The 25022-nt window shown below is 43.3% G+C and overlaps 3 protein-coding genes across 4 annotated transcripts in view; 1 reads left to right on the top strand and 2 right to left on the bottom strand.

Annotated features, from left to right (window-relative positions):
- Positions 1 to 13545, bottom strand: part of LOC118512398 — a 40651-nt gene extending 27106 nt beyond the window's left edge. Inside the window, 1 exon segment of the mRNA XM_036056780.1 lies at positions 13062 to 13545. Within this exon segment, the coding sequence (XP_035912673.1) occupies positions 13062 to 13201 (140 nt within the window). The 5' untranslated portion in view covers positions 13202 to 13545.
- A 150-nt stretch (positions 13546 to 13695) lies between these two features.
- Positions 13696 to 23011, bottom strand: LOC118512406 (Meckel syndrome type 1 protein homolog). Of its 2 annotated transcripts, XM_036056798.1 has the most exons (7): positions 22936 to 23011; positions 22815 to 22854; positions 22621 to 22739; positions 21621 to 22550; positions 21384 to 21537; positions 20873 to 21316; positions 13696 to 14310 (listed from the first exon to the last, which is right to left on the bottom strand). In XM_036056798.1, the coding sequence occupies exons 2-6, from the start codon at positions 22815 to 22817 to the stop codon at positions 21098 to 21100; spliced, it is 1425 nt and encodes a 474-aa protein (XP_035912691.1). In that variant the 5' UTR covers positions 22818 to 22854; positions 22936 to 23011; the 3' UTR covers positions 13696 to 14310; positions 20873 to 21097. The 2 variants fall into 2 exon arrangements, with proteins under 2 accessions (XP_035912691.1, XP_035912690.1); XM_036056797.1 differs by having other exon boundaries at positions 22815 to 22999.
- A 79-nt stretch (positions 23012 to 23090) lies between these two features.
- LOC118512408 (mitochondrial GTPase 1) lies at positions 23091 to 24643 on the top strand. Its single transcript, XM_036056803.1, has 3 exons — positions 23091 to 23355; positions 23428 to 23829; positions 23894 to 24643. The coding sequence occupies exons 2-3, from the start codon at positions 23510 to 23512 to the stop codon at positions 24549 to 24551; spliced, it is 978 nt and encodes a 325-aa protein (XP_035912696.1). The 5' UTR covers positions 23091 to 23355; positions 23428 to 23509; the 3' UTR covers positions 24552 to 24643.
- The last annotated feature ends 379 nt before the right edge of the window (positions 24644 to 25022 follow it).

The following is a 25022-nucleotide window of genomic DNA, read 5'->3' as shown; positions in this document are numbered from 1 at the left end:
ATTTGATTCATAGCAATACAGCGAGGCCGTCCTTCATGAATAAAAAAAAATGTTTCGCCTTAAATTGGAATAGCAAATCATACTGCTTGACCATTCTTTCGGGAACTTAACAAAAACGGATTCATAGAATAACATAAATTTAGCCTCTCTTAGTCTCTTCATCAAGCGACTTATACTTATCTAGGGCAACATCGATGCTTATAAAACCTAATTAAGTAATATATATATTAAGATAAATAATAAGATAAGCGTCAGATTACAATCACTGGACGACCCTATGCCAAATTGTAAAGGACTTGAATGAATTTTCACATGAAACAGGCTGATTGAAATCGAAAATTTTCCAATACTTATGCATAGACTGTCCAGAAAAATGTTAATAAAATACTAATTGTCTAATTAATGAGCTTAAATTGCCATGTCCGTTAAATTACTTCTGACCGTTCTGATAATGCGATCGCCGCCCATTAGAGCTTTGTTTGTTGCAACACATTGGACAGTATAAAGATCATTTTCAACACAATGAAGTCAGTTTTGGGCGTGAGGATCTAGAGAAAGTTTCTAGAATAAGAACTATGAATGTTCTATGCTTTTAATCCCTTAGCTATGACCGTTTTGGCGGCCGTCAAACAGATTACATTAGGATCAATATAATAGGCAAAGTGACGATTAAACTGCTGGAATTTTTTTTGTAATGCTGGCAACACAAGACATTATGAATATTTGTTTTAGTTGATCGAAAGCGTGAGCCTTTCCTCATACTCTGACTATTTTCCGCGCTCCTAACTAACATTGCGCTTATTGTTTTATTTCGACCGCATTATTTAATTCCCACGAGTAGCAGCTTGTAGAATATAATTATTGTGGGATAGAAAAAAAAAGATGATGACACTACAAACACTGTACTACAATCAAATAACACAGACACTATAAAATGTATCCTCCTCACCTCACACGCTCCACTCTAATATAAAGCAATATCGCCTTCGTTTGATTCATATTAAGCTAATTTCGGTAATAACTACAACATCATGCAAAGCTGCAAACATTCTCAGTTATCAGTCAACTAATTTGATTAAAGAAGATTAATCTTTCTAAGGTGATTACGAATATTTTACTGTTTTAAATTTAAAAATAAATGCGCCCGATTCTGATATGCTTCTTCTTCTTCTTCCTTGACGCTATAACCCCGAAAGGTTGCGGCCTGCCATTTCTGGCTTTCTACGACTTGATTTTACCTACGGTCATGGCGTGTGAAGACCGTCACAGCTATCGCCTCGATCATTCCCAATGATCGTGACGATCGCTAGGTCTCTAATTTCTTGGCCTTGAACTTTTTCTTGTAGTACGAAAGCTTTATACCGAAATGTAATAAATTAATGTTTCCAGAAGTTATCAAATAACCTCCGTCAAATTTTAAAAAGTGTTCCTGGGATGTTTTTGGAATGTGATCCGTGCAGTCGGTTAACGCCGATTCAACATAGCACAATTCCACGAACATTAGTTTGATGTCAAAAACAATCACGATAGAAAAACCCGTGATTCGAGATTTAAATGTGCAGTACGATGTTAAACTCAAATAGGGGCATGCTAGACTTATTTAAAGCAGATTACTGATATGTCCTTGCCTACAGTAGAACGACCTTTTTATATTGGTCCTGTCGTGTCAAATGCATCTGATGTGCATGCAATGCATCTCACTAGACTCAGATAGCTTCTTCTTCTTCCTTGGCACTACAACCTCGTGAGGTCTTCTTGGCCTGCCATTTCTGGCTTTCTGTGACTTACGGACGGGGAGGCGGTCTGGATGGGATTTGAACCACGGTACTTCTGTGTGAAGACCGGCGCCGTTATCGCCTCGACCACCGGGCCGCCCCAAGATAGATAGCTACTCTGGCTAAAAATCTTCAGTGATTTACGAAGGTACAACTATATTTAGCATTAGTTCCGATAACAGTCACACATACCCACAACTCAAAGTCAGAAATGGATCACGGGAATGTAAACGTTTTGCGCTCCCGTATGTATAGAGACTTTGGATAAAGGATGTACAAATACAATGACGTTTGCATGGAATTTACAGCAACTTCAATATTATGCATCGAATGCACCAGGGTTCCATCGGTTGTCCACGTCATGAAAGTGGCACCGGACAGTCGAGCCTGTTATATATTTTTGGAACTTCAACATATACAGAAGAGGCGTGGCAGACTCAAACTAAGAGGATTGTATTAGATTGGCTGACGACGACGTTCAGCAGAAAGTATGACCAGCATACCGGTGCAATATACTATAAAGGAACGACGGTGCCTTCGCTTGATCGTGTTATTGCTTTTGCTTGAGCTAAAATATAATTCATTTGTTAATCCATAAATGTTGGGCGCTTTTTGTACGGCAGGACCCGGATTGAAATTCCATCCAGATTGCCTCCCAGGATACGCAGGAGACCTTTCGAGGTTTTAGTGCCAAGAAAGACAAAAAGGAATCCAAAAATGTAATACGCCGTTATGCTACGGACGCACACCACAAATTTTCAATGCCAGCATCAATGCCACGAGTCTAATTTTACCTTTGAGTTAGTAAATTGGCCTTCTTTCGAGTTTTTAAACTGGTTGTTGTCTAATAATTCATCAAATAACTGATTTTTTCCCGCATGGTTCTCTGTTCTGGTTAATAACCGCAAACATACGCAATTCTATAACGAAAGGACGAAAACTGCTGTTCGTTTTGTTATGATCTGTAACGCAATCCTTGCACATGAACACATAACCGAACTCACACGGCAGGACCGAGGTTCAAATCCCATCCAGATCGTCTCCCCGTACGTAAGGCTGACTACTTTACGGTAAAATTAAGTCACAGAAAGCCCAGAAATGGCAGGCCGAGACCTCTCGAGGTTGTAGTACTAATGAAGAAGAAGAAGAAGCTTAAATTCTATTGTATAGATTGATTCACATATGCCAAGAAAGGAAGATCTAGGAAGAAGACGAAATCGTTCTGAAAAACACATTTTTTAAAACCCTTAGAGTTATAGAAGAGTCATTCTAAACCTTTGGGGTTCAATTTACTAGAAACAGAGGCTTCACATTTTTAATACGTTAATCGTCATGTGAGTCATTCCACCGACTCGGTGAATAGCTGGACGGTCAACAGACCGACCGTCAGGGATAACCGACTGGCAGTAGGCGCTAAGTTCACCGCTACGTCAACCACTGGTAACCGACAGCGCATGGCTTCATCGACGAATAGATTATATCATTGAGTGCTTCCTTATCACTATTTGAAACTAGTGACGAAAAGTTACCCATTGACACGTGATTGATATAACGACTATCATGGCGGAATGGTATCGCAACGCAACAAATTTGTCAACCCGTAAAACGATGGTAACAACTGTCATGCTCGTCATACAAATCGCGAGGAAAAGGTCGAGCAGTGGTTAAAAAAGTCGTTAATTTGCATCGCGAACGACACAGTTTGGCTATACCGATCGATATATTTATTTACTGCCCCGAACTAGTTGTTAAACAGTACGGAGTCGGATTTGAGAGCTTACGTTGGATTTAGGAAAACATGTATGTACTATTTATGTGCTATGTCAAAATATAAACATATTTCCTAACTTGTTTTACATATATTTCAAAAAACTCAAACCTTTTCAAGTAAATCTAACGATTTTATTAGGCCGTAAATGAAAAAAATATATTTATCATGATTTTACCGATTTCAATAAATCTTGAATTTTGAATAAATCTAAACAATCAACATGTAATGTAATAATATTGAACAACTTAAAATCATGAAAACCTTTAAAAATAAGCAACGGCTGTTGATCCAACAAGGATTAAAACACAACATGCACAATTCAAGTTGCTGGGACGTAATGACCAACGGAACCCTCAATCTCCTAATACCGGACCACGCGCGAATCCGACATACGACACGCGCTCTGCGACACCATTCGGAAGGCTCTTCATCAAAGTTCAGTGTGCGCTTCTCCGGCAACTAATGCCAGCAACCACCTGACTAGCCATACTGTAAACCACTGCCCGGCTTCAAGATGTACACCTCCTAGCATCCTTCCACGTATAAATGCAATCGATGGTCACTTAACAACTACACTTTCACATGGAAAATTTGAAACAAGGACAGGCGTGGCGTCAAGTCAAGTAAAATCAGCTGGGTGGTTAACGTGTTGAACTATATATGAAACAAAGGGCCCAACCTGCCGGGGTGCTAAACTGGACTGGACCGGAATTTTCAAGTCAAAGACAACACGACAGATCAAGCACGATTAAGATGACAAAAGCGTTAAACAAATTCCAAAACAACGAGAAATTCCAAATTAAAAACGGCTCATAGGAAGAGCAGCAGAGAAGACTTTGATCAATCTGCTTATTTTGATCGTGCATTAGCATGCTTGCAAACACACACGTTCACTCTTTTCTGAAAAGATCACCTTAATTGTAAAATTTCTTCAACTAAGCTTAATTCTATGCATTTCAGTGCGCACACAACATAGTTTGTGATCCCAGTTCCGAAACTACTAGCAATCTGACAAACCAAAATTACAACAAAAACCCTTATCACACTGCACATGTTTTGCCATCGAACATGAACTCTAGGCAGTGCTGTGAGTCGAGTGTAATAATGAGCAGCGCTAGTGAAAGCGATAGCGCGAGCGGCAGAACATGGCGCGCTGCGCTGCTGTGACGCCACTGTGTATCGATCTGTAATATAAAATCACATCTCACTCACCGCTCTGTGAGAACTCTGTGATACTTTCGTCTAGTGCAACGAGTAAAGAATAATCTTAGTGCTTAAGCGAAAAATAAATAAAAGGCCGCGATAAAACACAATCCAAGAGACTAGCGCGCCAGCAAGAGACAAGAACTAGAGACAACCGTGGAGGGAAGGATGGCGTGTAGGCAATCAGACACACACCAAACTAGGGGAGTCTCCACTTCTCCACCAATACAACACTATTCGCGACGGGCGCGTGGTGCCGCTGGCTCCACAGTAACACGACGAAAAGGAAAACAATGTTGACACGAACATAAAAAAAGAAACACAAGCACCACGGCCTACTACGGCGCAAACTTGGCAACAGCGCTTGCCATGCTCGGCGGTTAGCCTCGCAACGTTGTGATTTGCCTGCGCTTCTCTTTCTCGCTCACTCGCTCACTCTCGTTCTCTCTCCCTCTTCCTCGCCGACAACACATCCCGTAACCCCTAACCAATACTCTCAAGAGCAAAGAAGCACCGTAACGGATAGCTATGGAGGTTTTGGGGCGTTGAGCAAGGGTTTGGGGATGGTGGTTCATTTGGCGCTTTTGAATTGCTCTTAGCTGTTTCGACGCGCTACAGCACTAGCAGCAGCTAGCTAGTGGCGCTCAAATCAACTGGAAGCACATCATTTTAACAGGCCAAGTAGCAGAAAAAGCCACCGCGTCGAGACACATACGCACACGATACATTGCCTGCCTGTAACCTAGGTTCGCTGCTCCTCAAGACACAACACACCACCCATTAACACAACACATGTGTGGCTTAGTCAGTGGCATCGAGGCACTTTTGTCACATACAATAAGAGAATCAATATGTTGAATGAACATGAATTACCATGTGTTTCTGTAGGTAAATACAGACACCAACCAGGGGAAATCTGCCATCTCTTCCGAATGGTGGGATTAGTCATCCTTAATTTTCAAAAATAAGCTAAAAACCATGCCAACAAGACGTGTAATACATGCCCTGTATCTTTGGCAAAGTAAGTGCCAATGTTGTAACAGATTGAGAAAAGTTTGGTCCAGGACAAGACTTTAATTGTGTTTTTATTTTTGCATTAGCTAACCAGAATATTTATTACTATGCAAGCGTTACTTACATTCTACTGGCTTCACTATACAAAAGTTGATATTGTTCAGAAAGATTACTGAAAATTATGTGACCCATTTTGCCTGCGTCACTATAATAAGATACAGTACAAAAATGAAGTTAAGTAAAACGTCAGTACGCATCGCTTGTTCGTTCTTAAGGGTGTTATATGCCTCCATAATTTGAATCACTGGGTCGTAGTATCGTCTCCACAACCAGGGTTAGTTAAGACACTAAGTTGTAATACCGAGGAAAACTCTCTACATTGCTTCGCCAAAACATATGTAGAGTACCAAACCAAAGATAGAAGATCTTCTTCTTCTGTGGCACTACAACCTTCAAAGGTTTCGGCCGGCAATGTCTGGTTTTCTGTGACTGTGACGGGTAAAAACCCGTAGCAAAGTAGTCAGCCCTGCGTACGATCGATCTGCGTAAAGATCTGCCCATGCCGCAAATCTTCGAGAAGATGGCGGTGCTACAGGCATGACTGAATAGCCAAGGTAAAACTTTGATCTCTTTTGGAGTCCTGATCAAGCTTACCAGGCTTGTAAGAATGACAATGACCAACGTCTCATGCAAGATGAAGGTGCACGGAAAACACTTACGGTTCTTTGCTACCACCAAGGGCCTGCGCCAAGGAAATCGGCTTACCTGTCGCCTGTACAATCAGGTGCAGCAGGTGAGGACCATCGGAGACTCGACGGTGGAAACATCGGGGACCATCTTTTATACTTCAATCTAAATCTTGGTATACGTTACTCGCAGGCGATACACTCAGATGTTCACAAAACCTCAAAACGATGGCAGCTCCACCAGCAGCCTTGATAACAAACATTGATTTACGCAGGGGCGATACACGTATAGATTAACATACCTTTGAAGTCGTCCAAAACTTCACCTATCTGCGGTCAAAACTCAGCACCGACAAATAAGGCTGCTGAGTGCAAAACAGACTTACTAAAGCCTCTGTCAAAATGGACGAAGGTGGCACTGTATCGAACATGTATAGTCACAGTGTAAGACAATCACTATCTGTATGAGCTGTCCGGTAACTTCACCATCATGCAGCGAACCAGACAAGCCAGGCTCCGGGGGGCTATAGAATAGCACCGGACGATCTAGCACGTAAAGCCTTTTTAGGACTTGCGTATGTATAGAGGAAACGTGACAGGCCCAAATGGAGATGGAGTGATAGCCTCCGCTACTATGAGCGAAAAATTGCTCGTATATTGTTGCAGTGCCAAGACCGCTACACAGATAAAGCGCCTGATAAAGTAGGTTAGTTTCAAACTTTCAAACCCTTGGTAGATGCTAGTTACTCCTTGCATATGACAATAACTGGTAACGCAGCAAAGTATAATCGTTCAAAGTTTTTCATCAATGTGCTTATCTGATCAATCTGTTAATGGGGTAGGATCCGAGACTCCTTTCGGGGTTACACAGGCTCTCCTACCCAACTCCTTTTCCGTCACGTCCTCGTCGTACAGAGTGGTAACTTTTCCCATCACATATCCAATCTAAGGTACACGGGCCTGTCCCAACCCCTTGGGCGGATGGTGGAGCAAGGCTAAACAGGAGGGGGGTGGGTTGATGCGGATGCGGGGGGGTGGGTTGATGCGGATGCGGGGGGGGAGGTAACTAGACGTTAAACCGAACTGCCACGAGGCCCTCCAGAGATACCTGGGGGCTTGAGTGCAGGACCAGTCACCCTGCCTCAGGTAACCTATTGACTACAGATAGCAGCTACAATTATGCGAAAACCAAAATGATGATGGTGGAATCACCAGCGGCCCTGCTAACAAACACTGATTTACGCAGGGGTGTTGTACAGATAGGTGACCGCACCTTTGAAGTCGTCCAAAACTTCACCTATCATTGACAAAAACATTGATGTTGAATTACGTGCAAGGGTCCCGGCTGCCAACCGGTCATACTACAGACTGAGGAAACTTCTCCACTCTAAATACCTGTAGCGACGGACGAAGCTGGGACTGTAGAGAACATTTATAGTCCCAGTACTCACATACGCCTCTGGGACATAAACTCTGTCCAAGACTGACGAAGCCCTCTTAGCCGCGTTCGAGAGGAAGATGCTCAGAAGGATTTTTGGCCCCGTATGTGTGGAAGGACAATGGAGGACGTGACCAGCCGCTACAATGACGTGCTCTACGAGTTGTACGATGATCTTACCATCGTGCAGCGAATTAGACTCGCCAGGCTCTGGTGGGCTGGTCATGTTATGAGAATGACACCGGACGACCCAGCCCGTAAAATCCTTTTAGGCCGTCCACACGGACAGAGGAGGCGTGGTAACCCCAAATTGAGATGAAGTGATGGCGTTGATGCGTCCGCCAGGACAGCCGGGATAATGGATTGGCAGACGACGGCGCTAAACCGTGAGAGGTATCGAGGATTGTTGCAGCAGGCCAAGACCGCAAAGCGGTTTTAGCGCCTGATAAGTGAGTAAGCTTACCTGATCGAAAAAAAATGTTGTATCTGATCGCTGATGAAGAGGCTACTCCAAGACAACATTTACATTTATAAGACTCATCTTAATGTCTGTCGCTCATGACTATCTCTCGGTGCAATTGCTTCACAGCCAATAAATGGTTTGTGAGTGCAAAGAATAAATTTCTCAAACAAAACATTATTTCACCTACAAATCTACATGTGAAATGCCTGCAACTCATATATCTATAGAACAGACAGATCACTAAATACTAATATAAATAGGACATATTAATTACAAGTTAAGTCGATTCAATCTAGTGTAAAACCATATATTCTTCATATATACTTTTTTTTACTTCTATCATTCAGTTCCAATAATGTAATAGTTAGGTATTGAATTTTGGTTTCTATTGAATGCTCCATCAACGCCGTTCATTAAAAAATTCGATCTAGCTTTTCCTCTAGAATAAAGTAGAATCCAGCACAAACCAACATTAGATTTTGGCTGCTGACAAACTATGATAAATGTTAGAAACTTTTATTATTTACACTTCTTTATGACAGCTCAAAGACGTATTTTCCACTGCAAAAAAATTATAGAGTTTTGTATTGTTAAATACAGTTATTGGATAATTGACAAAAGTTTTTTTTTATAAGAAGACTATTGAAATAGCAAAATCGATAATGCATGATTTAACAACACTTCCCCAAGGTGGATTTAAAATTTCAACAGAACTGTGTCCTCTATTAGCAAAATGGTCTAAGCTAAGCTTTGTATAATAACGGTTAAGGCCGATAGTTAGAAATAAAACATTGCAAAAACAATATTATACATTTATCATGTCAAATTTTCTCGCTCTCTGTTATTGGCCTAATATGCCAATGCATGCTATTTCTGCCTTACTCGACTTATTGATATCTCCTAATTGGATAGTCAGTCCTCACTTCGGATCCTCAGTCTGGAAGGGTTTCGAACTACGGACCGTCGTTAACCACGACCACGACGTTAAAAATTCCAAATGTGAACCGATCCCAAGACGACTAACTGTATACTTTTAGGGTAGCGCCTCGACTCGCCTCAGCAGATAAAAAACCCAATCAAAACAAACGGTGTTCCGCTTCCTGTGCAGGAACATTTATATTGAAATTTCATGCAGATTTTGTTAACGAAAAAGTAAAACAGGAAAATCGGTCAAACACTTATTAACTCTTATGCCAGCTCACCAATTTCGCGTTTGTGAGCTTCAGCAATTGATATAGTACTTCTATAACGTTTAGTAACATTTCATAGAACATGATTGTCAATACCACACATGCTAAAACACATTTAAAAGGCTGAACTTGATTGTGTTTTAGGCGAGAAATTAAAACTCGACTGGACCATGTATGTCCGAATCGTAGAACTGGTTAACCTGCTATGGTTATACGAGACCCAAATGTGGTCAATCATCTAGCAGAGCAGATCGATAGCCAAGAAGGGTTAATGTGGATGTTTTTCTTTATTGAAATTTTGTTTTATTAAAGCAACAACACCACTGTCATCTACAAACTCGGCGAACTAAACAATATCTAAATCTTGTGTGCTTTCCAGTACACAAATTATGGATACAGCGAATTATTCATAGTTTACATAACAGCGCTATCATTAACTATTGTTTCAAAACTGTTACGATAGTGCTCACGACAATCGATGGTTTGGCCATTGAGAAGATAAGCGTAAACGTTAGCTTAAAACATCATATTGAGCAAGATTTTCGATGAAATCTTTTAAAATCTCCACCATGTTGCATTCGTTGACTCAAACCAGTAGGAACACAGATATAGCCGTAATAATTAAGGGATCAACATTGCTCTTTCCATCACTGGAATGTCACATTTTTCATTACACATTAGTTATAGTTTCATATCCTTGAATTACATAGAACAAATTCATGGTTCTTCTTCTTCTTCTTCCTTGGCACAACAACCTCGAGAGGTCTCGACCTGCCATTTTTGGCTCTCTGTGACTTGATTTTATACGTAGCAAAATAGTCAGCCCTGCGTACGGGGAGGCGATATGGGTGGAATTTGAACCCCGGTCCTGCCTTGTGAAGACCGGCGCCGTTATCGCCTCGGCCACCGGAACGCCCATGTCCAATTCATGGTTCTGGCTTTCGCAAAGTCTATAATGCAGGGTAGTAATTGGGCTGCACACAAAATCCTGTTCCGAAAAGCTGTTCATTCATATCATGAATATACCTTTTCTGGTCCTAGGTTCGTATAACATGTTTCGTAAATTCAGTATGGAAATGGATTGAACAGAACACGGTCAATGAGAAAATAATAAAGTGCATTATTTAAAGATCACCGAACGAATTTCATTGCCTTAGTCAGTGTCCTATTTCACAACACGATACACACCAGCAAGTTTAAATGTAATTGAAAATATGAGTGTTTGCCGTAAATTTACTAATGATTCATTAAGAGTAGCATATTTGTACAGACGTTTTAACTGGTCCGTACAGTTCCACAATTTGGCATCTACTGACAATAGTAAATTTGTTGTTAAAACTTTCAATTTTAATTTTAGTTCAATTTTAATGATAAAATCATAAACATTTTGCGAAGAAAAGGTACTCTTCCTGAAGTTACTGGTTTTATATAGAATTTCAAAAAACCATGCATCACGTTTCTATATTTTAAACAGTATCATGAATTGTAAATTGATATGCACATTTCAGACGATGATATCTTTTAAGCGAATGAATAAATAGCTATCCCAATTCTGATCCAACAATTTCATTTTCCTGATTTCAAATCCAGAAAGAATTAAATTTCATACCATCTTAGCCTACTTTCGGTGATCTATAATCACAGTTTGCATAACTGACGATCAGGAGCTGCGGGTAAAATCAAGTTCTTCAAATAAAAAAATCAAAAACCTTTGGCCACATACTTTCATACATTAAAACATTCCTGCAAGTATGTTGAAATATATACAGGTTCTTCTTTTTCTTCTTCTTGACCTTACAACCTCTTAAGGTCATACCTGCCATTACTGGCTTACTAGATTTATTGTTACCGCATAGTTGAACAGCCACTCCGGTCTATGGGGGAACGGCCTAGATAGGATTTGAACCCCGGTCCTATCGCGTGAAGTCCTCCGCCACAGTCTCATCTTCATCTGGGTTACTGGTTCATCTGGTTCATGACTTAACATGATAACATAATAAAGATCTTACCAGAAGATTGGAAGTTTAACCAGCAGAAGCCACTAGTGCTTTGAACTGTAATCCCACTAATAAAAACGTTTCGGTCCTCGTGTTTGAGCGTTCAATCCGAAACTCTGTTCGAAACACGTTCAAATCACATCTGGCCGCTTTCTCTATTGTAAGGCTGTATGATCGTGATGGTTAGTAAGCCATCATAATGATCGTGTGGCTGTATCCTGCAGATCGTTAATGCAAGAACAAATTAAAAACATTATCTTGGCTCATCAGCCTCCAAGATTTGCAGAACACCTTCAACGATTTGTTTTACCATGTGCCCATAGCGACATTTCTTGGTCGACCCTGTTACCCAGTGCCAATGCCAACAGTGCCAATCTTGCACAAGGCGAGACCGTATAACGAATCCCATCCGGATCATACCATATTAGCAAGGAAGGACGGATCCAACTAAAGGGTAGTAAAATTTAGGATAGGATATTGAAATTTTGTAGAAGTATAAATATGATCGACTGCATTAGTCATTGAATGAAAATGTGAAATCGGGTTTTCATCGTCTACGGTTTCGTCTTTCACTTGTACTGCCACTGCTCAATAGGAAACATGATTTTGAGAAATTGTCTTTATGTGAAATTTTGCTCGTATAATAAAACAGCATTTCATGTATGAGGTATGCGAAAAAAATTATTCAACGGGATTCGCATATGAGGAAATGAATGATACTCCTGAAAACGCTGGTAACAATTCATTTCTATTGATAAAACCCACAGTCTAATGGTAAATTTTACAACATCGATTGGTCTTGCTTTGACATTGCTTACATCCTCTTGACTTGAATTTCCCCACAGCTGGATAAGTAGTGCTAGGCTAAATGAAAGTTTAATCATTTAAATTACACTCAACCCAAGATGAATTATATCCGTACAGTGTTATAGGTGTTATACACAACAAATTCGCCAGAAGTGCTTTTTTACACATAATAATTTATATGAGTTTGTATAATCATTTTACCAACTTTAGCATATGTATAAAATCAGCATGAAAAATATAATAAAACAAATTCGTTAACAAGGATTGCCATTTCAGGATCCGAATGAGGTTCGCGTACATATTGCATAAATAAGACCCATCTTTCAACCTATTCAAACTGCCTTTTTGGCTTCTTGGCCTAGCTACCTGCTAGGTCATGCGGGTCATCTAATGGCTTACTAGACTTTTTGATACCACGTAGATGGACAGTTAGGCCGCACTACGGGGGAATGGGCATTTTAATAGGATTTAGATCCACTCGCCACACGAAAAACTTGTTTGAAATGGGTACTTTTCTTTTTTGGAAAGGGATAAGAGCTAGCAGTCTACAGCAGGGGCAAGAATAATTTGAACATTTTGCACAATACATTCGTTCCTTCTTCATCCCTTTTTAACGTAATTCTAGCGTAATCACACATTGGCTGAACTCAACTCAGATCCGTCCCACAAGACGTGATGATAAACACTGTACAGTGTACGTAACATAAGTATCCTTACCGATGAATTTGAGCAGCGGTCGCAGTTTGGACGCGCTGCTGATACATTCCGGGCGGCGGCGGTTGAGGCGAAGGGCCTGAATCGGTCCGCTGTCCGGTTGGCCCGACCTGCTGCATTGAACGAATGGCGGCTGCTTCCATCTCATGCCGATAATATCTTCAGCGCATCGTTTCGATCTCGCTTGCAAAATTACTGCACCGGACGCAGCACATGCACACACACACGCACACACTTGACGCGCTCGCACACACACACACACACGACACACTTACACAGGGCAACCGCAGCGGTGCTAACACAAGATACACACACACTCACTCACACAAGCACACACGATTGCTTGAACTAGGCAGGCTGGTGTCGAGACAGAAACCAGAAGGCCTATCGCGGGGGTTGGTAGATACGTAGGCGGGTAGGTAGGTTGGTGGCGGCGGGGAAGCGATCGGGAAAACGACGGAACAAGCGACGATTTTCTTCGCTCACAGGCAGCAGGCAGTGTGTGCAGCAGCACAACAGCACGTTGTGGTCCTTCACCTTCCCCCTTTTTCACTGAATAAGACACGTACTGCGATGTGTGTGTGCGTGTGCGCCCGTGCACCACCACTAACGCGGGTGAAAGGAAACACAATGCTTCTGCTGTTTGCTGCCACAGCGACTCGCTTTTCTACCCGTACTTTTACGCTTCTTCTTGCGGCTGCTGCTCGGCTTGCTATGCTCGACGACGATGCACTGCACACATATAGGCTTTTTCTTCCTTCGCAAAATCTGCTCACTTAACATACCATCTTTTAGAAGAACAGTACACTAGTATGCGTTACTACTACTTTCTTCCGCTTAGCATTGCGCGCTCCATAATACCAAAAACTACACTGCGGTGTGAAATTGCTGCGAATTATTATACCGCTCCTTTCTCAGGACAGATGACACACTTAAACGATCTATTTTCTTTTCTCCAGCACGGCGGCCACTGCTATTGCTGCTGCACGCGAATTTCCGGCAACCTGATCCCGCTCACACACATTCACAAGGCATTTTTGCTGAAACTTCCTTAGCTCGCACGCCAAGTACAGAACGCACTACACTGCTGTTGTAAATTTAAGCTCTCCGTTTAATACCATATCGCTGAACTAAAACACACCGTACACACTTAGATTCAAAACTATAGAGATACACTGCGCCCCTTCTATGCTTACGGCATTAGTTACAAGGAAAACAAAATGTTAGTTGTTTTTGGTAAATTTACGCATGACTGAAAGTAGAAGTTGATAACACATTCAGAAAAAAAAAAACTTTAAACATGCTTACACTATGCTCTTGACCACACCGCACCGAGCGAATCACAAACGCACTGTCACCATGCACCACAAGGTACGTTTTCCTGCAAACGTCGAATAATTTCATAAGTCGACGACACACCACTGTCCGTTCCCGCCGTATCCTTCTTAGATCGTCATAGCAACAATAATCAGGATAATTTTCATCGGTAGATTACGACCGTACTGCACCACTCCAGACAAAAGCACAGCATACTGCGTGCTTGCTCGTCGTACCCAGCAACCAGTTTGCACCCGTAGAAAGCAAAACATATATCACAGGGACCGGGTTTTAGGTACGGCATGCGATCGTTTTCCATGATTCGATTCCATTGATTCTTCCAGTGATGCAATAATCGTGCTCGTTATGAGCAATGTGTTGTGCGCATTTATGTTTTAAATGTGGTTAATGACGCAGAGAATATGTTGTAGATCAAATCCAATATGTCAAAGTTTTGGCTCTTGTTCTTAACGAACGAAGATAGCAACGATGCATAAAAAGATTTTTTTTTGTCAAACTGTCTCTTGAGCAATAGCCAATCAATTGAATTTCTTATTGCTTCAACATTTAGTTAATATTTCCATCTATACCATTCTTCCACATCAAATTAAAAGCAACCATCACCATCATCATTCGCACATTTCGATCGAATCTGGGTGGCAAAAAGAAGAAGGAAATAATGGAAAGAAAAAAAAACAAAACCGAGCCGAGAGCAAGAAGAGTAACAGAGAGGCCGCACCGGGAGCGAAAGAAGGAGAGAATCTATTTTATGGACCAAAATCGTCTTGAGCGATGAGTAAAGAAGAGGAGCAACGATTAGAAAATATTGCTTGGAAAATGTGAGACACACCCTGGGCTGAGCCCTGGTGGCTGAGTAGTTAGCGGAGCCAACGCCGCTCCTTGCTCTAGGCTGTATATTGTACAACGTGCAATATAGAAGGGAAATACAGTAACATAGGGCTTCTTCCACAGCCCTACACACAAGCAGACCGGGGACAGCAAAACCGTTCGCTTGCTCTGTCGACAACGTTGATCCCGAATAATCAATAAATGAGCACAGGGGCCCAGGCTCGTAGTCATTTAAGTATAGGGAGTACGGGTAATGATTCACACAGCACATCTTACAATCAACATCGCTTTTACATCACGCTTCAGCGTCTGGAAACATGATGTAACGAGCATGTAGTTCGTAATACAACGACTTTAATTTCATCAAGCACGAAGAAGCTACTTCTACTTGAGTTGAAATAGCGTATTGAAAACTAAATAGAACAGCCTGGCCGTATGGCTGAGTATCCCAAATTGGGGTACCTTGAATTTCGAGAAGCGTTACACATTTTACAACACATAATTCAGAGACATTTAAACCAACAGCGCCATTGTTGAGTGGGTATCAGGCATTTCATATCGTGCTAGCCAGGCAGAGCACCAAAAGTTGTGCAGACAAAAACTGTAGAATGTATGGATCAGTTTCTGGACCTCATGGTCTCTCTGCTCTGTTCTGTCGTATGCGATAGACATTGCCATTGCCATGGACTCTGCTCGTCTATAGCACAACCTCCCTCCCTTAACCAGAAAACATCCTAAAATCCCGGAAAGATTGAATCGGGGGCTCACACACCTTTTACATTACTGACCACAGTATGCAATGCCCCATCGAGAAGTTACTTCTTTACATCGCGTTAGCCTTGAAATTAGAAAACGCACATTCACAATTCACACACACACACACACACACCTAGCGCTAACACCACAAGAAGCTTTCGATTTCTTCATACAACCCATTTTTGGATCACAGCAGTAAGAGAGGAGTGATTTGGGGGCACTGAGAACGCCAACACTGAGGTGGAACGGCAAAGCGGGGTAGGAGGTTAACACTGAATTTTGCCCCGGGAACAAGCACATGTCGCGTTGGTCACTTAGTTTCCGACTTGCGGGCTCGGAAACATTGTGGCACAACTACCATTTGGATGGTAGCATCCAGCGCCTACTGATTCACACACGGATAACCACAACCACAGCCCGATTGGAATAACCCAACAGTGGCCACCTTCGAGATCTGTGGAGAACCACTCGTTCGATGAGCACACGACGGATGTGCTACCTTACTTTTCGCTACGGATTTCTGTAAGCGGTCAGAAACAGCATTATTCTATACTTTTGGGTATCTGGGCACCAGTTTCCAGCACACACGACAGTTTGCACCGCACGGTGATGACCACCACGGCCAACGAGCACGACGATGACCGCAACCGAATGACGGACGGTAGTGGCAGTGGCAGCGGGACAGCAGCACAGGCGGTGACGGAAGATGATGATGATGATGGTGGTGGCGATGACGATGGTGTTCTACAATTTCGTCCGTACTGTCTTTGCTGGCTGCAATCGAATCGCAACAAAAGCGCCCAATCACTCGAAACCCTTCCAGATACAGGAAAAGCACAATTTAATTCTCGAAAAAACTCTTTACCGCACGAAATTGAACGATTTATGCAGGAGCACTACAGAACTGGTGCTGCACACGCGACAGCGGCCATTTTCTTTTCCCGTGAAACACACTTGGCCGCACTCTCTCTCTCGCGTAACACATTACCCACACGCGCTCGGCTATCGTACATACCACTAGCACTACCATGCTGCGTGGAGCATGCCCGCACACGTTCACACTGCTGGAACTTATTCTCGGTTGGCTCGCTGTGTATTCGCAATCAATTGCTCCTCTGCGAGCTATTCCAGACTCGTCCTCTTTTCTGCTGCGAAAAGCACACGCACCATCCACACGACGTTCGCGATATACCAATCGTGTCTGTGTTGATCACACCTTCTGCTCTTCCGCATCCTCTCAAATACAGTAAAAAAAAAACGTTACCGTTCCTGTATCTCTCTGCTTCCCATATGCGTGTACGTATAACGCTTCTTCTCTCTTCCAACCATCATCTTTAACCTGCGCCTTCAACGAAACGGTACGCGCACGCACACACACACACAACACACACACACACACTACCAAACGAACCATTCCTCGTACGTACTTCGTTGCTACGTTTGTGTTGGTGTCGTTTTGCTTCGACCTGTGAACGTTTCCGCTGCCGATGTTCCACACCGCTGAAATTGAACTTTGTTCCGTCGTTTACAAGATGGCCGTGCGATTTTATGAAATTATATTACATTTGAAGCATTCTGTAATGCTTGCAAACCAATGTTAACCACTTTACCAGCAGCAATCGGGGCTCGATTTAGCTTAAAATCCTCACTCAAACTGCAAGCACACGTTCTAGCCTTTGCAGCGTAATCGTCGACAATGCGAAATGGCTGATATTATGCTACATAATAAAACATGAAATTGAGCGGCCGCACTCATACCAATGCCCCGGCTAGCTTACAAATTCGCGGCTCAGTTCGGGAAAAAATCGCACAAATGTACCATGGGAAGTGTAACAGGCCATAAGATGGTGATGTTACCTTTGAGACCCAACATTTTGTGTGTTCCTTCAGCACGGAATGTCGACACTAGAGAAATTCATTTTACCAGCGCAGAAAAAAATATTGATTTTTTATGAACAAACGTGCAACGTGCTTCCTTTTTGCATACAATCGCCAAGTTTAACAACTTTTCTGCTACAGCTCCATGCGTCTTGCGTTGCTGCTGTTCGGCATAATAATATTTGCCTAATCTGGGCGTCAGCACATTTCTTTTACAACCCAGTCACGGGTTGCAAGTACGAGCGAGAGCACCTACCGCATAAAACAGTTGTAATGTGCCCCAACAACCGTTTCCTCATTTTATGTAGGTGAAAATGGTGCAAACAGCAGCAGCAGCTCACACAAAAAAAAGTCTGCTGTGCTAGAGAGATGCATGAATTCAGGGACACGGGCCAGCAAGACAACAACCGGACAGTAGTGCCAACTGCGGGGTGAATGCCAAATATAAACAGCCATCCCAATTCCATCCCACCCACCCACCTCCTTCCTAACATTCCGCCGATACGCAATACGCAAATTTAATCACACCCTTCGCCCTGGTCCGCTTCTACAGTTTCTTCCACATCCTTCACGCATGGCTCGCTCCGTACCACTCGCACCAGAGGGAGCACCACTGGGAATAACAACAGCGCAGAATTCCTGGAGCAGGGTAGTGGGAGCTGTGTGGGGGGATCGGGGGGGGGGGGAAAGCCGGGGCAGGCAAAACGTCACAACTTTAATCAGCTTTAAGATCGATTTGGCCGTAGACGCGCAGCGCCCGTATTTTAGTTTCATCACCCGATCGTCGCCATCTTTGCGGTAAGTATCGACTGTTTTGCCTTCTCTTGCTGGCGCTACTGTCGCTTTCCTTTTCTCGCACACTGTGTGCGCCTACTTGGTTTGTTTGTTGAGCGAATATTGTTCCATTACGTGGCAATGACATGCGTAGGGCCGCGCGTCGTCCGGGGAATCGCTCTTGCTTCCCCGCCCACCATCGCGTACCGTCCCACCTCGTCTCGCACGCATACGCTTTTCGTCATTAATGCTTTCGTTGCTTATTATTCCGCGGTTTCGTTCGGAAAACAACACAAAATATCCTATATCGGGCATCGCGTGACCTTTCCTAACTGCTCTCTCGCTCTGTTCACAGAGCAAGTGTTCAATATCTGTCGCACATTACCCATGGCCTGCTGCGACGGGCTCGCTTTTTGCGCTGAGGAGGATGCTGCTCTCTTCCGTTGTTAGACTGAAAATTACTATTCCTTTGTCTCGCTTGCACGTGTAGACTTTCGGACGCACAAAATTCGTTGTTTCATTCGTTCTAGTCATAGGCCGCGCGACTCTCCCTGTCTCGCTGACACTACGTCTCGGATTTTCACCGCCCGGGTGTTGGTGTGAACTGTTGCAAAAATTACCAGCCTTTCAACCTTTCTGGAAGTACCACGATTTTTTTTTTATTCATAAAGAACGGCCTGGCCGTATGGCTAAGTATCCCGATTTATAATGAAAATTTAATATTTACATGAACTTGGAGCGGGATGAAAATACATTCATTTCGAGGTTGCATCGTGTTTTCCAGTTCATGGTAAAAGTGTCCACATGATTGAAACACAGTGCGACTTAAGATAACGATGAGCCGCAGCTTATTGCTAAATCGAACGGCGTATCGTCTTAAGCATGTAGACGTTTGCTTTATGGCCCGTAAGACTGGTACAGTTCAGTTCCAGTGATACTAATTCTAAGGTACATACGTATAAATCGAACTTAATTGAGTCCAGCAATAAGAGCATTAGCTTTTACAGATCTAGAAAGCAAAGTATGGTTCTACAAGGAAAAATTTAATCTGTAATATGCATTGGTTCAACCAGAGCGCTGAACGAAATGTGTGTGTGTGCGTGCATCCGAATCATGGGGAAATACAGTGGTGGAGAAAAGTGCAAACCCGCTGTATCTCTATCCCCCTCGCCCGTCCCAGGGAGTCGAGTCGATCAATTAAAGTCAGCTTTTATTTGAACCCCAAACAGGTGCAATAATGGCTGGCTGCTGGTCCGGTCGCTATCGTCTACCAACAACTCGCACCGTCGTTGCTATCGAACGATTCCTACGCTGCTACACATCATCACATTCCCACTTAGAGACAACTTGCAACGAGCGACGGACAGCGCCAGCAGCAGCAGCAGCAGCAGCTTCACACGCACATGTCTCGAGCAATAAACTCGTCCCGTGGACTGTGAATATATTTTTAGCAAATTCCTCCGTGTGGCGGCTTGTTGGTGGTACAGTTCTTACTCTTTATTCCTTTCGCGTTGTTGTTTTTTTTTATTTATTCCTTCGCTGTTCATCATTCTTGCGTGTGTCGGCACAGAAGCAAGCGGGTGTGTGTGCGCGCTCTTTGTATGGCAATGTATGCGGCATAATGTAGCGAAGAAAACCTGAAATCAACGTATCGCTCCAACCAACAGGAGTGAAAAAGAGCCGATAAGACAGACGGCCTACTGCGAGCAACAGTGTGCGACAGTTGCAGGGTAGGGCAGCGATAGCGAGAGAGCGAGACAGAGCGCAGCGGAATAGTAGCCAGCGGAAATCACGGCAACGCTGCAATTGCAAGGGTGAGATGAAGGGAACTAATTTTCTTTCCCGCTTGCTCTTAACAGTGCTACAGGGTGCGTATGTGTGTGATGTCCGCTGTGTGCACGCGGCAGGCACGGAAAGGTATAGAGAGGCTTGCTTTCCCTTCCTTGCGCTTCGCTTCAAGAAACTCTTGTTTTGTCCGAACAGCAAGGAAAGCGAGGGGAAACCGAAACGAAGCAGCACGGCGAGGGTACACATGGACGGAAATTCTACATTTTGTGTGCGTTTGATTGAAATTCCATCGGAAAAAATGCTTCCCAATGAAACTTGCTTAGCGAGCCGCTGGTAACATGTGACGAAGAAGACGTCTGCTACCGTTATTTCTTTGTGCGCGGCATATCGCGGTTTGTTGTAGTCTGTTTTTGGCAAACTATGCTTTTACACACACACACACACACACTCACATGAGAGGGGGTTCTGGGGGCTCTTCTTTTGAGAACAAATTGCGCCCTGGTTACTAGATTGACTTATTTTCACAGATCTTTTCCGCAAACTCCAAAGAGCAGCAATTTTATTACGACGCAAACGATATCACCTTGTTAAAAACTGTCCAGAGGATCCGGCAGAATGTTGTGCAATGGCGCATGGAACCTTCTTATCGTTGCAGTCTTAACTGAAGTGCAACTAAGCTAGTAGTTCAAGTCCACAAATTCTTCCAACCGTTCCCGCGCGGTGCTGTACGATCTGATGAGCTCGTTCAGGGTGATGTTTTTGGTTTTTCGCGTACTTTTAAAGTAACCATCGTTTATAATCTTCGGCTGGTGCTGGCGTATCATTTGGAACCGAATTTGTAACTTTCCGGATGACCCTGTCTCGTTAGCATATCGGTTTAGTATGGTTGATCCGGCCTACGGAAGAAGAAAACGGATAAACAGCACAAATACGTATTGGGGAAGGGGCATTGGTTTCATTTACCTTTCCGTAAAAAACTGGCAGATCCACTTGGCGACGGTTACCCACGAGAAAAAGTTCCATCCGATCGGCCATGGCTCCCAAATTAGTCAGCTGCACAAAGTTGACGGTCGTTTCGCTTAGCTGATATCTTAACGGAATGGAGAGGTGAGAGTGGCTGAAGATGAGAAGAGCATGAATTAATGGCTGCCCTAAGCTCTTCCCCAAAATTTGTCACTGCTGGCTTCATTATGCACCCACCCCAAATACCGCTCGCGACACCAGTCGTCGATAGAGATGGCTTCAAAGTAAACTTCCAAGCAGCGTGGAGTCTGCTTTGCGTCCGGAAGTCGGAGTAAAAGCTCATGGCAGTGTGCAAAATGCCACCGGTTGTTGAGCTGCTTTGAGGCTTGTGTACTGCCCGCTAGCTGGCTGTCCTTGTTCACCATCTTCACATCCGCCGGAAGCTCCACCCGATATCGTATATGAATTCCGTCGTACTCGAAATCGGATGCAGCTACTATTTCCATTAAAAGTAGTAAATTGCGGTGCAGTTGCTTGGGCATTACGAAGCGCTCGTTACGATCCAGGGCCGTTTGGGTTTGCGATCCTGGCTTGTTGGTTCCTATTAGGGCTAATTGATTCACAGGTTTCGGAAGGAATGCTTTTGCCGCGAAACACCGTTCCAACGCGTAGTGATACATGTGCAAGTTGGATTCTCTCATTTCATGATAAAACGGATTGGTGGTCATGTGATTGAAGTCGGGATACACTGTCAACAGTCCCTCGTCGGGACACCAATTAATGCTGAACAGCAGCACCTCATGCCCTAGATCAGCCATCAGGTACATCGATTGCGTTTTGGATGGCGACACCTCTGGCTGCTGCCGACGATTCCGGTTGTCCCTGTCATCTGGATAGTAGTTGTCTTCATCGACGTATGTAAACAGCAGCTGCGGTGCATGCGAGTCGGTTTTTAGCATATGGTAGTATTTTTTGTGATGGTCTGTTTTGCAGTTCTCCTTTATCCGATAATAGTCCCGCTCGTAGTGGCTAAATATTTTCTCCTGCCAGCCTATGGTTCGCGTTTCATTCGTGCCATTTTCGGCCGTCTCTCTGTCTTCCAGACTTTTGTCAAGTCCCTCTAGGATGGGCACATCGATTAGAGAGTGAATTTTGCGGATCGTTAATCTGTGGGAGCAGAAAACCGGGTAAACGATGGTAGCAGGGGATTTGTAAGTATGATGGGGCGTAAACAAACCTGCAGCGGAAGTTAGATATGGGGCCACTTGTGCGGTAAACCCCTGTTTTGTATTGCTTTTGGATTGAAAACATGGCCGTAGATTTGGAGTTTATCGCTGTGTCCGCCCGCGAGATGTTCTGCAGAAGTGGTACTGCTTTAGTGCTGGTTCATATTAACGACAACAACACCAGGTTGTTTTGTTGTAATGTTACCATGGAAACTGCATATTTCTAGGCGAGTCAGCCACGATTGCTAGATCGTGCAATGGAACAGATAGGCGGAAAGCGTCAATTTTAGCGTTCATATTGAACAGACTTTGAACGTTTTGAATACCTAATTCTTCCCTTCTGCCTTACGTAATTGAAGCTCATATTCTACTCTCGGTTGAATTAAAGGGCCATTTCATCGGTTGACTCAAAGGGGCTACTACCACCTTTGTACATTGCCCTTTGCATCGTGGAGCAGGTGGCGGAATACACAAATTGCGCAAAGATACCGCACCACAAGGGTTAACAGAAAGCTAATTTTGGACAGCAGCACGTTTCGAAATTACTCACTGTGCGGATCTGCTCGAAATAGTGAGAAAAGTGCTAGAGAGAAAAAAAAAACTATCGTGCAGTCGCATTATTCGTGCTGTCACGCACAGGCAAACTCGAAAATCGTCGAGGATTGTTTTGATAAGAAATGCTGGTTTGTTTTGATTCGAATTCCACACAACTTTGTACGCTTTCCGTGCGGTATGGCAATCGTAAAGTGAGTAAAACGAGTGAAATACTTCATATTTAAGATGCTAATCACGGAAAACATGCATTCATTGCATTACAGCGTCTGAATACCAACGGATAACATCTGCACAAGTGTGTCGTACTGATTATATGCGACAACAGTCATACAACCAGACGTAACAATGAATAACTTTCGTTCGACATTTCCGTACGTTGCTCGCGAACTTCTGAATTGGTTTCCCGGCCATATGGGGAAAGGAATGAAGCAAATGCAACAGAAACTTAAGCTGGTTGACTGTGTTATAGAGGTGCACGATGCTCGTATTCCGTTGACCGGTCGCAATACGGAATTTAAACACACGATTAGTGGCATCAAGCCTCACATATTGGTACTCAATAAGAGCGATCTGATTGAAAGGCAGCTGGAAAGTAAAATTATTGATCGCCTACAGCAGGAAAGCAACGATCCAATGCACGTCCTGTTTACCAATTGCAAAAGTCAGTAAGTACAAAGTCCTTGCTGTAACTAACGTTGGGCTTATTAGTGATGTCTTTTGATCTTCCAGGAGTTGTCGCGGCCTTCGAAAATTGATGCCAATGGCGCAGGACCTTATAAACAGCTCCGATCGGTACAATCGTTCCAGTCAGCGTGAGTTTTGCATAATGATTATCGGCGTTCCAAATGTTGGCAAATCTTCGCTAATAAACGTTCTGCGAAACCGCCATTTGAATAAAAAGGGAGCGAGCCAGGTGGGTGCCGTTGCCGGTGTAACTAGGAGCGTGCTGAACCGTATCAAAATCTGCGAAGAACCGCTCATTTACCTACTGGATACACCCGGAATTCTGGAGCCAAATATCGCCGATACTGAGACGGGGCTACGACTGGCATTGGTATCGTGTTTGCAGGACCACCTTGTTGGCGAAGAGCTGATTGCCGATTACCTACTCTTCCTACTAAACAAACAACAAAATTTCCGGTACGTGAAGGCAATGGGTTTGAAGGAGCCAACCGATTCGATTGCCAGCGCCCTGATGGCAAATGCTATCCATCTGAACAAAATGACTCGCACCAAACAGATGGACGGAACGAGTGTGCTGCGACCGGACATCAATATGGCCGCAAAGCTAATGCTGAAGTCTTTTCGAACCGGAGCGTTTGGAAAGATTCTGCTGGATGAAGATAAAATTGTGTGCCACAGCAATAGCATCAAGCTAAAAAATTGATGAACTAATGTTCTAATGTGTAGAAACTTCATACTAGGGTAGTCGAGAAATAGTGAGAGGTGATCAATACAAACAAACAAAAAGAGTCTGTATTTCATGTCCGTATTTATCGTCGTCCTCTTCTCCGGAACGCTACATGTTGAATCAATTTGCGCGAATGGGTTGCGATTTGTCGAAGCTCTTGAGTTCGAGCATCTATATGATTTAGAAATCCGTTCTCAAGCATTTATTCTGACTTTGCTGTTTATTTAAAAAAGAAATCCCAGCTTCTAGAGTGCTGAATGGTAAGCTAAAAAGAGCGATTTTACATAACTGCTCCCTAAGAACGACTGTGGTGTTTTTAAACCATTCGTATATTTGGAAAAGTAAGGGAAGATAGTAAGAAAAATACCCATTTTCCCGCTTCACTGCGTGTTTCACGCGTTCAAATTTAATTCCATAAAAAATGGGATGTTTTTTTAGGCAGAAATG

The sequence above is a fragment of the Anopheles stephensi genome, chromosome 3 (assembly GCF_013141755.1).
Source record: "Anopheles stephensi strain Indian chromosome 3, UCI_ANSTEP_V1.0, whole genome shotgun sequence".
Taxonomy (NCBI): Eukaryota; Metazoa; Arthropoda; class Insecta; order Diptera; family Culicidae; genus Anopheles; species Anopheles stephensi.
Note: the sequence above shows the minus strand (reverse complement) of the source record. Positions and strands in the feature narration are given on the sequence as shown.

Bases quoted from the DNA above. Each gene is read 5' to 3' on its own strand.
- LOC118512408 (XM_036056803.1), top strand. From the start codon at position 23,510: ATGAATAACTTTCGTTCGACATTTCCGTACGTTGCTCGCGAACTTCTG. The intron at 23,830-23,893 runs GTAAGTACAAAG...TTGATCTTCCAG, and splicing joins TTTACCAATTGCAAAAGTCA to GAGTTGTCGCGGCCTTCGAA.
- LOC118512406 (XM_036056798.1), bottom strand. The intron at 21,538-21,620 runs GTGGGTGCATAA...TCTCATCTTCAG, and splicing joins TGTCGCGAGCGGTATTTGGG to CCACTCTCACCTCTCCATTC. The intron at 21,317-21,383 runs GTAAATGAAACC...CTTCTTCCGTAG, and splicing joins TGCCAGTTTTTTACGGAAAG to GCCGGATCAACCATACTAAA.